Source organism: Artemia franciscana, chromosome 15 (assembly GCF_032884065.1).
Source record: "Artemia franciscana chromosome 15, ASM3288406v1, whole genome shotgun sequence".
In the NCBI taxonomy this organism is placed as follows: Eukaryota; Metazoa; Arthropoda; class Branchiopoda; order Anostraca; family Artemiidae; genus Artemia; species Artemia franciscana.
In genome coordinates, this window is record NC_088877.1 from 27,682,288 (window position 1) to 27,697,059 (window position 14,772).

General features: G+C 36.3%; 1 protein-coding gene across 2 annotated transcripts in view; it reads right to left on the reverse strand.

The window, feature by feature from the left end:
- LOC136036277 (uncharacterized) overlaps nt 1-14,772 on the reverse strand; it is a 119,376-nt gene that overhangs the window by 15,337 nt on the left and 89,267 nt on the right. For both annotated transcript variants that reach the window (XM_065718418.1, XM_065718419.1), the window contains exon 9: nt 9,571-9,699. In XM_065718418.1, coding sequence (XP_065574490.1) covers nt 9,571-9,699 — 129 coding nt within the window. The remainder of the gene's footprint in view (nt 1-9,570; nt 9,700-14,772) is intronic.

The following is a 14,772-nucleotide window of genomic DNA, read 5'->3' on the forward strand; positions in this document are numbered from 1 at the left end:
TTTTTTTCCTCGACGCCTACAGGTCACAGCCGACATCGGATCTGGGCGTACGAAGACTCATTCGATGCGGAATTCTCCGAGTAATTTTCCTGGAAAGTTTCGTAGGAAAATCTTAACCCCCCCAAAGTTTCGACCCCCCAACCCCCCCCCCCTTTAACGTTGTCCGATCGGGCTGAAATTCACAAGTTAAAGTCCCCTACGGCCCAGGAGCTTATCTGCGAAATTTCAGCTCGATCCGATAACTCCTTCCCTGTTTTCCAGAAACCACGCATTAGCTACTTAATTAACGCATTTCTCTCCATAAGAGCCCATGTTAATTTGAAATTTTTAAAAGTTATTTAGAAGTTATATTTACACACATGCAAGTGATTAGCTCAGTCGGTAGAGTGTGGGACATTTAATCCTCTGGTCAAGGGTTCAAGTCCCTTACTGGCGGTTTTTTTCACAACATCAAAATAAAAGTGTATAATTTTGATAACACCTGGACAGCTTATCAATTGAGAGATAACAGAATATTAGCTTCTTATGAGCAAAAGAAACATTTCGGTCATTCTATCTATTTTTTTTTCTATTTTATACAATGATTTAAAAGCGGGGGGGGGGGGCGGCAGCCACCCAAGTTCCTCTCCTAATTCCTGTACGAGGAGTACAGGAATTATTAAATTACATTCACCATGGATTGTAGAAAAACGTACAGAAATAATATGAAAAAAACTTCGTTTTCTTAAAGTAGTTAAAGAGGCTGCGTCCCAAAGTCGAACCTTAAAACGTACAGGAATTAGAAGAGGCAGTTGGGAGGCTGCCGCCCCCCAAACCCCCAGCTTTTAAAGACTCTTTTGTACAGGTTTTTTGTTTTTTTGCTAACCCCCCGCTCTTGGCTTCGGAAAGGCCCTCTTTTAATTAACAAAAAATTGAAATGAATGAATAATGGAATAACTTCGAAAAATGTTAAACATTAGAGGACAGGAGAACCATTGCGCCGAAACTAGTAATTAGTAACAATGAAGTCCCCCCACAAAAAGAACCTGTACAAAAGAGTCTTTAAAAGCTGGGGGTTTGGGGGGCGGCAGCCCCCCAACTGCCTCTTCTAATTCCTGTACGTTTTAAGGTTCGACTTTGGGACGCAGCCTCTTTAACTCTTTAAGAAAACGAAGTTTTTTTCATATTTATATATAAAGAAATGAGACCAACCAAGTAAACAACTATAAACTCAACATTTCGTTTGCAATTAGAAGACACGGAAGGCTTTTCCAACTTCATTGGAAATTTGTTTTACATTTGGGCAAGACTAAAGAAAGAAATTTACATCAAGGCTTTGAATGAACTTAAATGCGGAAGTCCATTATTTTATGAATGACCCGAAAGTTATTTATTTCGTTGTGTTTAAATATCCTAGTTTCAATTTTATTATTTTAGTATTTCTACTGATGACTGTCGCTGTATATGTTATCGAAATATCTGGACTTTTGTACCTGTTTTTCACATTCTAAATAAATGGATCTATCCCCATTTGAACGTTTATTTGTTTGGCTCTTTACTTTTCTCGAAAAATATTTTTGAAAAAAAAAATCATAAATCAAGGTAAAAAAGGATTAAAAATAAATATAATTATATTAATTAAAATAAATATAAGAAATAAGTTGTCATCATGATTCAATTAAGCATGACATTCTCCAGATAATATACTTTGCACCCACTTCTTTTAAAAGTCTACATAAGCGTTATACAGACAAACACTTACTGAAGAAGCCTCAAGGCCGACTACTCGCCTAAATCTTCCTTTTCTCTGTAGTTTCTAGATAAATAATAATCAAATAAATAATCTAACGGTTATAATCATGTTGTAACTTTTGAAATTTTATTTTTAATAAAATAAAGCAGAGGGCGCTGTTAACAGTAAGTGTAAGCAAACTGAATCCTAAATTTTCATTTTTCACACATCTTCATCACCATTTCTTGAAAATAAAAGGGAGTAGCAATAAAAGTAAAACACTGCGATGATTTAGATCCCATTCAGTTGTTTCACGAATTCCAAGATATGAAAAAGAAACAAAAAACAATCCAACATCGACACATTTCCTCATCGAAACCTGTAGATGTTGTAGAATTAATTGTGCAATGCGGAGATGAAGGGATGTTCACAAATGTAAGAGTTGCTTATCAAATATTATTAGCGATTGCTGTTTCGGTGGCCAGTAATGAACTGTCGTTTACCTTCGACTTTAGATCTTCCATATGCTAGGGATGGCACAAAGGGCGTCTAGGAAGCCCCGCCAGCCATCATGGAACTGAGCTGCAGCCTTGACGTTCTCCCAATGTGATTGAAAAACCATTTTTCCTCTACTCAGGGCATTTTTTCATACTGCACTCAAGAGGTGTATCTTGGCCGACATATTTTACACCTCCATTTAGGGCACCACACATAAAATGTACATGGAAGTTAATGCTCTGGCATACGAAGAACGTGGTCAAGGTACGTCCATCTCCTACGTTTCAGAAGTTCAGTAACTAATGGTTGGTCGGTCCGCCGGCAAACTTCTATGTTCGCAATTTTTTCCTGCCATGATATGTTCCGTATTCTTCTAAGTAACATGTTTTCAGCAGCTAAGACGTGTTTCTCCAGTTCGACATTTAGTTTCCACCATAAACTTGCACAGACGAGAATGGAGATCACATTGCTATTCATGAGGCGGAGCTTCAAGCGCATAGAGTATTTACTACTGCACCAGATTGGTTTCAACTTATTAAAAGCCGATGTAGCTTATCCAATCCACCTCTTGATTTCGTTGGCTAGTTTACCATTATAACCAATCCGACTTCCAAGGCACTTGAATTCATTGATTTATTCAATTGCTTCATATTTCTATTTTAGTTTCAGCGGAGAATCAGATGTAGCCATGCTCGTTGTCTTACGGACATTCACTATAAGCCCCACTTTTTCGGCCTTTTCACATATGGAGTCGAGTAGCAGCTGCAGTCGTTGTCTCGCTTCTTCAAGGCAACAACGTCGTCAGCGCAGTACAGGTCAGAGATCTGTCAGCTACAGATTTCCACTCCAGAGCCGAAGACTGCCTTAGAATGTAGTCCATAACAGGAATAGAGATAGGACACATCCCTGTTTGACACAAGACATTATCTTTAAGAGCCGCGTATCCTGATTTTCTGTGCGCACACATCGTTCACTATCTTCATACAGCACGACTGTCATTTTGACTAGTTTGTCAGGTACTCCGTAATAATTCAAAATATTTCATAAAATCTTTTCAAAATCCGTTAAGATCATATATTTTTTTTCCATTCCACGGACTGTTCAAACATTGATCTAAGACCAAAAATGAGATCAGAGCAAGACCTACCAGGTCAAAAGCCGCGTTGCTCTTCCCTGAGGTGTGAGTCTAGGGCTATTCATAGGCGTTTAAATACGACCGTGTCAAGCATTTTACTAGGCATAGACGTTAAGTTGATGCCCCTCCAGTTGTCACAGATTAGCACATTGCCATTCTTAAAGAGTTTGTCCAGTATCCCCCTAGTCCAATCTTTAGGGACTTTTTTGTTATTCTAGATGACCTCAAGGAGTGCAAGCAAAGCACTTATGCAGGCTAAAGGAGATGTCTTTAGCATCTCTGCCGTGATCCCATCGACTTGAGATGAATGTTAATTTTTAACTTTTTCCCAGCTGTCGTCACTTCTTCGATGCTGGAGGGGGAAGGGGGTGAGCACTTATGTCAATTATTGAGAAATGTCAAATTGACTATGGGCCATAATCAGATCGACTGAGGACCAAGAGCGACTAAATGATTTAGAGTTAATGAGCATAGAACGCGAAGAATTAGAAGCAATAAATTGAGACGAGATAATTAATAGTTTTTTAGAGGCTAAAGTTAGAGAAGTCACATTGAAATAAATGGAAAACTTTGTCAATAAATGACTTTTTTTTATTTTGGCCAGAAATTTTTGAGAGACAGAGGGGGGGGGCTATTCAAGATTTTCATATGGGCGCGAAAGAGGCCAGAACCGCCACTGGTGGTTTCAAATAATTCGTAAGTGACACCTCTTATCAGTAGTTTTGACCTCCTTAAAATTAGAGCATCCATCAAACAGTTCGTGGTAACTAACAGTAAGTAAGGAGTGACCCAGCTCAATAGCAACCAAAACTTAAAAAAACGGAATTTTGATACCAATAGATGTATCAACAGAATCAGTTTTGTGTGGTGATTTTAAATATATAAGTTGTCAAGTTCAGTCTTACCCATCAAAAGTTATGAGCCTGAAAAGAATTGCCTTATTTTTGAAAAAGGGTGGATCAACCCCTAAAAGTCATAGAATCTTAAATGAAAATCACACCATCAGATTAACCGTATCAGAGAACCAAACAGTAGAGGTTTCGAGGTCCTATCTGCAAAAATGTGGAATTTTGTGTTTTTGTCAGAAGAAAGATCACGAATGCCGTTTTTTTTTTTTTTTTTTTTTTTTTTTTTTTTTTTTTTTTTTTTTTTTTTTTTGCCATCCAAAAAACTGGATTGCAACTAGTTTTTTTTTCCCAGAGTCACCGGATCAAAATTCTGAGATATCCATTTTGTTCAACATAGTCGAAAAATCTTACTTAAAAATCTTTAATTAGTCGAATAACTATGTCTTTGAGGACGACTTAATCCCCCACAGTCCCCGGGGGAAGGGCTGCAAGTTATGTACTTTGCCCATTGTTTACATATAGTATTGGTTACAGACGTTTTCAGGGATGATTTTTCCTGGTGGGGGACTGGGGGGTTATGTGGGAGGATCTTTCCATGGAGGAAGAGAACTTCCATGAAGTGGCGCTGGATTTTCCAGCACTATTTAAAAAACAATGAGAAATTAAACAAAAACAAGTTTTTTTCAACTGAAAGTAAGGAGCGACAATAAAAGCTAAAACAAACAGAAATTATTCTGTATATGAAAAGGGCTGTCCCCTCCTCAAGGTCCCACTCTTTACGCTAAAGTTTGACTCTTTCTCACAACTCTACTTTTTAAAACAATAAAAAAAACTTTAGCGCAAAGAGCGGGGCGTTTTTAAAACAATAAAAAAAACTTTAGCGCAAAGAGCGGGGCGTTGAGGAGGGGACAACTCCTTTCATAGACGATTTAAAACAAGTATTATTTAAAGACAAATCTTGCTGTTTTTGTACCCATGGTGACAAAGAAAAGTCACCAATAATAGGATAAGTATATTTGGGAGGAAATTTCAATTATCTCACTTGTTTGCTTGTGGTTTGTGCATACGGAAGCAATCTAACAATATAGACTGCCGCGGTGCATTGAGGTTAACAATTAATCAGAATTAGGCTTATTAATTAAATTGCCAAAAAAAGCTTTATTCAAAGAAGGTCAAAATTATTAATAACGTCAATCCATTCCTTACAAGTAACGGCGTCATTAGCCTAAATTTTTTCTTTTATACTGACTAGTAATCATTTAAAATAAAACATTTTGCCAGGACATAAATGAATAGTAATCAAAACTCATTCTACTTGTGTAACAACATGATATTTGAGGCTGTTAGAATATATATAATTATATGCACTAAGAAAAAATTATATTTAATTGATAAACAGCTCGATAAATGCCCTGCTAACAAATCGCACAAATAATTGCTGTGATGAGAAACGAGATAATTGCAAAGTTAAACTACACAAATCACTATTGTGTGTGAAATAGACAATAGAAAATATTTACTTCTAAGCTAGAAAATATTTAAAGAAACATGAACCACGTGTACTAAAGTACGGTCAATATTACAAGGTTTCGTGAAATTTGATTCAGGGTGTGGCCTATCCTCGAGCAACAACAGAAGAAACATTGCCCAAACATTAAAAAGACAAGTTTCCTTGGCTCAGCTCAAACATATCTGGCCCTAATGGAAGGGTTCAACCCTCACAACAAGAATAAAGTACATTTTTAGGCCATGCTTTTTCTTTCTTTTTTGAGAGGGGTGAGGGTAGGGGTTATACGGATCATGTTTTTATCATTTTTTCGGGGGGGGGGGGGGATTCGACAACCTGTGTGTACGAGTGCGTTTGACAATCAAAATTTTATTGAATTTTTTTGGACCGGTATTTGCGGTTTCTTGTTAGAAGCAAAACAGTTTTTTTTTTTTTTTTTACTATTTTCAACATCAATTGAGTCAGGTGAATAGAGAACCGAGATTGTGCCTGTGGAAGGCTTTTTAAAGTACCTATCTCCCAAGTTAGTCAATTAGGAAAAGGGACTCGGTTATTCCCTCCCCTCCCCCTAGTTTTTGCCCCCCCTAGTTCCCCCCCCTTTGGATTTTGGAAAAAAAAACTTTTTGGTACTTTTCAAAAACATTTTGGTCCTTTTTGGTAATTTTTTTAAAATAAAATTAAAACAATTTCTATTGAAATTTTTTTGAATCGGTATTTGCAGCTTCTTGTTAGGAGCAAAACAGTTTTTTTTTTCACTATTTTCAACATCAATTGAGTTAGATGAATAGAGAACCGAGATTGTGTCTATGGAAGGCCTTTTAAAATACCTATCTCCCAAGTTTGTCAATTAGGAAAAGGGACTCGGTCATTCCCTCCCCCTCCCCCTAGTTTTTGCCCCCCCTAGTTTTTGTCCCCCCTTGAATTCTGGGAAAAAAACTTTTTGTACTTTTCAAAAACATTTGGTCCTTTTTTGGTAATTTTTTAAAAATAAAATTAAAACAATTTCTATTGAAATTTGTTTGAATCGGTATTTGCAGTTTCTTGTTAGGAGCAAAACAGTTTTTTTTTTCACTATTTTTAACATCAATTGAGTTAGGTGAATAGAGAACCGAGATTGTGTCTGTGGAAGGCCTTTTAAAATACCTATCACCCAAGTTAGTCAATTAGGAAAAGGGACTCTGCCATTCCCCCTCCACCTAGTTTTTTGTCCCCCCTTGGATTTTGAAAAAAAACTTTTTGGTACTTTCCAAAAACTTTTTGGTCCTTTTTTGGTAATTTTTTAAAAATAAAATTAAAAAAAAAAATTGTTGAAATTTTTTTGAACCGGTATTTGCGGTTTCTTGTTAGGAGCAAAACAGTTGTTTGCACTATTTTCAATATCAATTGAGTTAGGTGAATAGAGAACCGAGATTGTGTCTGTGGAAGGCCTTTTAAAATACCTATCTCCCAAGTTTGTCAATTAGGAAAAGGGACTCGACGATTCCCCCTCCAACTAGTTTTGTGTCCCCCCTTGGATTTTGGGAAAAAACTTGTTGGTACTTTCATAGAAGAAAATTTAAAGACAAAAGATTTACCCACCCTCATTTTGAAAAAAAATAAATATTTTCGTATCTTTATAAAAAAAAATTCAACGGCCTTTTTTTTGTCAATTGGTGTCATTGCTACTTCCACTTCTTCCCCCTCCACAAAATCGATAAGAAAAGCGATCAGGAAAAAATAGAAGTAGTACCTTGAAAACAAATCCTCAGTGTATAGTTTAGGCCCTGGATTCATTTTTGAAGGTTTCATTTATATAACTTAATTTTTTTCCAAGATAGCAGAGTCGATTATCTAGAATATTGTCGTCACGACAATATTGCCCGTCTTTGCGTAGGCGCAAAATATGTAATCCATTGTTTTTTCTTATGTTTAAAATGCGATATTTTTGTTTTTTGGCTTCTTTTCTCCTTTTAACGATTCAACAATTCTTGAAAAAAGATCCTTTCAGAGGTAGCGCCTTAGCGCTGCCCAAGCAGATAGCCTTACGTCTTCAATGGAATTTTTCCCGACCTTTTTGCATGGACGAGGTGGTCGTAGAAACTTCGGAGGGAGTTTATCCCAATAGAAAACGAAATTAGAGTTAAATTTTTAAGGATCCAAAGGGATTGGAGGGGAAAAAACCTCCTCCCATACCGTTTTTTTGCAATTTGACGACTTCATAACCCCCTAAACATCCGATAAAAAATTCGAGAGAACCGTTTGGTTCAGAATAGTCGAAAGGCCCTTAAAATACGTCTTCAAGGATAACATGACCCCCCAAGCACTTGGGTCAAGGGCTGTAAATAACATAAGTTGCCAGTTGTTTACAAATAGGTTTCATAATAGAAAAAGAAGTGCTTGTTTGATTTTGGGTGTATGATTGACTTGAAACTATGACAAATCGTTTTCTGGGTCTCAAGGAGAAGCCATTTTCTTTTAGAGCGAGAAGAGGGGCTATGGGGGCCCGGTAATGAAGCAAAATTTTTTGCTCCATTGAGTCGGAACTTTTTCTGCCAGATTGGTTTGAAACCTACTACCGTAAATCCTTGGGCCGATTGGAGCCTAACGGGGAAACAAATCTAGGGTGCCCCCCTCCAGAAAAAATAGAGGCTCATTTATTGATCTCTGGAAATTTGAAATGGGGCTCATTTCGATTAGTGCCATTTTTAGGGGTCAAAAGTATTTGCAGGGCAATAGGCCTTCCTCCCGTGTTCTTCCCTGATACACATGCTTACATAGCCCTTATGATATTAGACCAAAGTTTGAGATAGTTATTTTGTTCAAAATTGTCAAAAGATCTAATAAGTATGCATCCAGAGTTAATATTATCCCCATCACCTCAGGGGCAATAGCCCTAAATTATGTAAATTATCCATTGTTCGCAAATTGGTTTTAGATGAAAAGACGGCTATATTTGGCTCTGTTTGTTCGAATACCTTGGAGCTTTTGGAGACCGTGCGCTTGCCGAAGATTCTCGGACTCCACGAATGGAAACGACAGGCGTACCCGAAATGCGCAATGAAATGACACGCGTCAATCGAAAGACGTCATATCACCCGAATTTTCAAAGTATGTGCAATATTTTGAGGTTGGCGTAGTGAAAAAAGATGAGATTTCCCGCGCATGTTAGGGAGGGTAAAGTGGGTCACACATTTTTATGGAGGGAGGGGGAAGAAATAAATAAATAAACACTATGTGCATACAGATTTATTGAAACAGTATATTCGCAATACCTCGGGACGACTCAGGGAATGAAGTTAAGATACTGTTCCAGATATTTTAAAGGGAAAGGAGAGAGGTGAAGGAGGGGCATGAAAGAAACCTTTAGAATGGGACCGCAAAATGGTTCGAATATTTTCCGGCGTGAAAATTCTAGGGTAAGTACACAGGACCAAAAAGACCCTGATCAGAACAACAAATTCAGGGAGAATAATATAGTTACATCTATTTCTAGCGCAGAAAACTGCCTTTATTTTTAAAACCGTACCTTAGTCAAAAATTCAAGATAAAAGAGCTTTGGTTTCATATCTATTGCTTAAGGTTGTACTGTGTTATCAGCCAACGGATATGTTATGCCTAGGCATAGAAGACCACAATCATTTCGCAAGCCAGAGCGGGGGATGGAAATATCAAATGGTGGAAACAGGGGAACTATAATAATACCAGGGGATATATAAAACATGAGGTAGTTTCTTCTTTTTAGGGGGGGGGGGTCTATACAGCACCACTGACGTAGGATATAAATGGAAACAACATTTCGATTGAATTTTGAAAAATAAATCGTTAAGATTGACTCTCCTCTTGGAAATAACCATTAATTATGCATAATAAACTGTTAGGAAATTAACTTTACCTTCGACCTCTGTTCATAGATTTCACTACCAGTGTCTTTAATGCTCCTTGACAGTCCAAAATCTGCCACTTTTGCCACTTTTTTATGGTCAATAAGGACATTTCGGGCCGCCAAATCTCGATGTATTATCTACAAAATAAATAATGAAATGAATAGCTTCTTTTTTGATTACGCTAGATTACCAAACTTTAGAAATTCCCAGAGCTTAGATGAGAACAAAATTATCAAGCCTTTAGTTTTTACTTCTGAATCCTACCCATTTAACTATAGGGTTAAACGGCACAATTTAATTAATACCACCTCTACAGATTATTTTTAAAGACCTTGAAGACTCACTACGATAATATTAGTTTAGCTTTGTTCAAACCTTGTCCATTTTGCCACGCATGATAAAAACAAACCAATCAAACGCTGTGTATAGTTCAGTTCAGTCGAATGTTTTTTTCTTTTTTTTATTAATAAATGGGTCAGGAAAAAGCACAACAGTTTATAACGATAACCCAAAAACACAAAACAGCTATTATTACACTTCTTGGTGAAAAAATTCTTACTCCCCCCCTCCCCGGTCCTAATAAACAATTAATCAACAGTTCTAAATCAATATGTTTACAGGGAACTTGAATGGGTCCCACACTCATAATCTCCAACTCACGACAATTCCTGATATATACTGACTAAGCATCGGCACTGTTTCTGTTTTTATTTCTGTTTTTGTCTAGCCTGTTTCTGTTTATGTAAAAAAAAAAAAAAAAAAAAAAAAACAGAGCAGAAAACAGAAACAGGACATCTTTTTTTGTCAGACCTGTTTCTGTTTTGTTTTTGTTAACCTGTTTTTCTCCGTTTCTGTTTTCTATTTTACCTGTTTTCTGGTTTTTTTTTTTTTTTTCGTTTAACCAAGAGCATGCGTTTACGCTATTGTAAAAGCTTACTACCTTGGGGTGATTGAAACGTCTTCATGCTTTGATCACCTCCTTCATCTTTGTGTAACCAATGCTCTAAAGTTTTGGGGAAAATTGATGTAGAGCAAGTTGTTGAATGTAAATCTGATGACAACGGTGATGAACTCGAAGAAGGCACAAGTGGAGATTAAGAGATTGATGCAGACGAAGATGATCTATCCGATGTCATAGATGATGATATTGCTAATACTGCGTCTGATATGGATGATCCTCATAAATTGGATGAAGAAAGTGTATGCGATGAGTGGGCTGAGATTACATCTTACTCAGGAGGCAGCACTAGAGGCTTAGTTTTTTTTGTTTTTTTTTAGCTAGCTGTTATAACCAATGCTTGTTCGACTAAGAAGAAGCTCTAGTCTAACAACAAGACATACTCCGGAGATTGAGAACCTGCAGCTCAATATTAGCGTTAAAGCTGGCCTAGAACAGAACCAGAAGCTTGCAGTACTGTTACATTAGATCTTCGAACAAAATAAGAAAGGTTGAGCAGTTTGCAAAGAAGTGAGAAGGGCTTTACAGTACAAGTCAGTAGAAAAGGTCGCTCTAGTGATATATCAGTGTTTGTATTCAACGAATTTTAGACACCATGGATAAATCAATAACTGCAATCTAGTAAAGAGCAAATCTCGGCCTGTAGTAACCGAAACTACAAATAAAATAAATAAAATAAAATGAGTTTTTAGAAAAACCATCGTATACAAAAATTATTTGATCTTGATTCAGCACTGTTAATTATTACCTCCATTAAACTTAAATGTTAATCTTAGCGCAAAAGCAAATTTCCCTTATTTTCTAAATAAAGCCAAAAACCTCTCGAAAATGGCATTGGATTGAAATAAAAGTACACCATTGAAACCACCATGGTCGAAAACCCCTAACCAGAAGTATACAGTCCCCATCCAAACACCAAAGAAATTTGTATTTTAGCATGAATAGCGCAAGCAGTCCAATGCGCAAGAACAACTGATGGAACACTCGAAACAAGAATGTTTCTAAGTGAAAAGTTCACAGTTTGAACTTCAGTTTGTTTTCCATTTTATTCAAAGCTGTTGCGTTTTTTTATTTCAAAGAAAAGTTTGTTCCCTTTATTTCATTAAATAAAAAAACAAATTTTTTTTCAACTGAAAGTAAGGAGCAATATTAAAACTTAAAACGAACAAAAATTATTACGTATATGAGGGGGTTCGCCCCCTCGTCAATACTGGCTGTTTACTCTGAAGTTCGAATTTTTTCCAAGTACTTAAGAATGACCCCTGAATCACAAAGGTCGTTTAATTAGAATAAATAGCTCTTTTGAAAATACTAAAAAAAACTTAGCGCAAAGAGCGAGCTATTGAGGAGGGGACGAAACCCCATATATACGTAATAATTTCTGTTCATTTTAAGTTTTAATTTTGCTTCTTACTTTCAGTTGAGAAAACTTGTTTTTTTCATTTAATGTCTGATCATTTTTTTCGTCAATACCGGGAAATCCGGCACCCACTTCATGGAAAATTCTCTTACCCCATGAAAAATTCCTCCTTGGAAATATCCTCCCAAGTAACCCTGTCCCCCCAATCTCACCCCACCAGAAAAAATCCCCCCTGAAGAGATTTGTATACTTCCAGTAACAATGGGCAAACCTCATAGCTTGCAGCCCTTCCCCCGGAGACTAAGACTATGGTGGCAGAAAATCTGAAAAAAAAAAAATCAGATTTAAGCTCGGAAAATCGGAAAAAATTACAGCACCATGAATGTTTTTATATAATTCAGCCAAAACCACTTGTTGTGTCATTAAACCCAGTTTATAAGTAGAATTCATGTTCCATAAATTACATTTTTTTTTCATCACCTCTCGTCAATTACCTATAATGAAAAAACTTATTTTCCGCTCTATAAACAAAGAAATCTTCCCATGCTATTTAAAAAAAAAAGTATTCTCAGTCAACTCAATAGCTTTAAAACTAAAAATTATGGTTTGCAGATTTTTATTTATGGGAAAAAAAGGAGAAATAGTGACTACAATAAGCTCGAAATATTTTGAATTACCATCTTTATGATTTCAAATTTTGCTGGTCAGACAATATAGCTTCGTCCTGCGACGATTTCTTAAAGGATATTTTAAATGTATACAAGGTAATTATGCATAAAAAGACGTCCTCAGTAGCGTACAAATAAAAAAAAAAGACAAGACAAGACAAGACCTAAGTCTATTATGCCCATCATTTGCAAGATTATGTGCATGCTTTAATTTTGGACGTTGATAAATTACACTCAATTTTTTTGGATAAATTATTTTTGTGAATAATTGTAAAATGTTTCCATGTAAAATATGGAAATATGGTTTTTCCAAGTTGATATCAAATAAATTGAAAAGCTTCTTTTCAATATGCGACTTATTAAATTTCCATTGCTTATCGCCCATGACCAGAAATCATGATCATTTCATGACGTAATGAAGCTATCTTCGTGGTGTGCTCAAAGCGAAGTATCCGCCTTATGTACTTGTTTTTATTATTACCAGAAACTATTTAAAAGTGGGGAAAAGTTAGAGAATCTTTATCCACGGGTTGTATTTATAAATGAATACTTAGTTCATGGAAGACTGGGAAGACCAGAAATGCTAAGTTTCAGCTTCTTTATCTCAGCGACAACCCCACTTAATTTCATGTTCTATAGGCTAAAATAAACCACGTTGCAGACCTATAAATTGTTATTTTACACCCTATTTTCGCTTGAATCGTTAAAACTTTCCTTTATAAATATGAAAATGTGAGGTACACCCTTCGTCTTGGGCAGAGAGACACATATCACAAAAAACTACATTATTGAGAAATCTGGTGCAAAAACATCGAATATGCGCTTATTTCTAAGGAAGTAGCCTACTACTATCTGCAGTTGTTGAGTTTTCAGTTTTCGTGAATTTAACTAAACCATTTTAATGATTATAACTCGCCACTCGCCTCACCCTCAACCACTACATTTTGAGCTCCAAAAGCTCGTGGTTCTCCTCCACCAAACTCCAATGCCAAGATATACGCTGTAAACGCAAATAAAATTAGTCAATAATTATCCCTGACACGGAGGAGGTCATAGACTCAACACCTAACTAAAAACCCTGAAGCACTTCATAATCAGGATCTGCAATTAAAATCTTAAATTTGACCGTAAAACTTTCTCTTTTATTAATTGAGCATAAGGAAAATGAGCAGCGATAACTTCGTGCTTTGTTACAGATTTACCATAGCTTTTGCTAACATAATTCGTCACATCTGACAGCAATTTCAAGTCGGTCCTTTTGTGTATTCTCTATCCTAGTCCAATGTTTTATCCAACAAATAATATAAGCAAATGTGCAGTTTTCTGGGAAGAAATGACCTGCGTTACCATGTGAGTTTCACGGAAATTTAACGCTGCAAAAATATTGAACATCGATTTAACCCCAAAGAAAACAAATCAAGGACACAATAACATATCCATTTAAATATAAATCATGTAGATACAAAATTCCTCTGAGACTTCGACCGCTTTATTTCTGCGTCAAGGTGTGAGCTTAGCACCTTCCCTGCCCTAAACTTGGAATCAATGATCTTTTCTTCTGATTTTGCTAAACTTCCAATGGTGTTCTAAAGATAAACTTGTCCTCCCATTTCATAGAATCTGTCACTTAAGGCTAGTAGAGGGGCTGAAGCCCTTCCCATATAATACTACTTCCATCCTTTCATGATTGATGGTCTCAGATGCGTTCTGTTGTGATTTTTAGCCAGTTTTATTTCCCATTGTTCATCGAAGCGACAGAGTCCTCCTTTTTTTGTTAGAACGAAGCTTTGATCAAAGAACAAACTAATCTAAGATGGACAGAACCATTCCCGAAATTTGGGCCAAGAAAATCTTGATAAGGGGATATAGCTTGTGGTTCTTACCAAGCGTCGGCAGTCATACCCGATAAAAAGAAAACACTTAGAAGAAGGCAGCCATCTGGATTAGCACATAAAATCAAACCGTCTCAAAATTAAAGAAGTTGCCAAAACGGTGGCATTCAAAAAAAATGTTGAAAGAAATCGGAAATATACCATAATTTTTTCTTATATGTTTTCATAAGTAGAACACTGTGTTGCTACTGAAAAAGGAAAGGGTTGGCAATGAGGACGACAGAAAATATTCATAAACATCTTACGAAACCGCAAACAATCAGAACAAAGGATTGTCATTCAGAAATATATTGTGTTGTATATTGCATATTGTGATCATTCTAACATGTTTT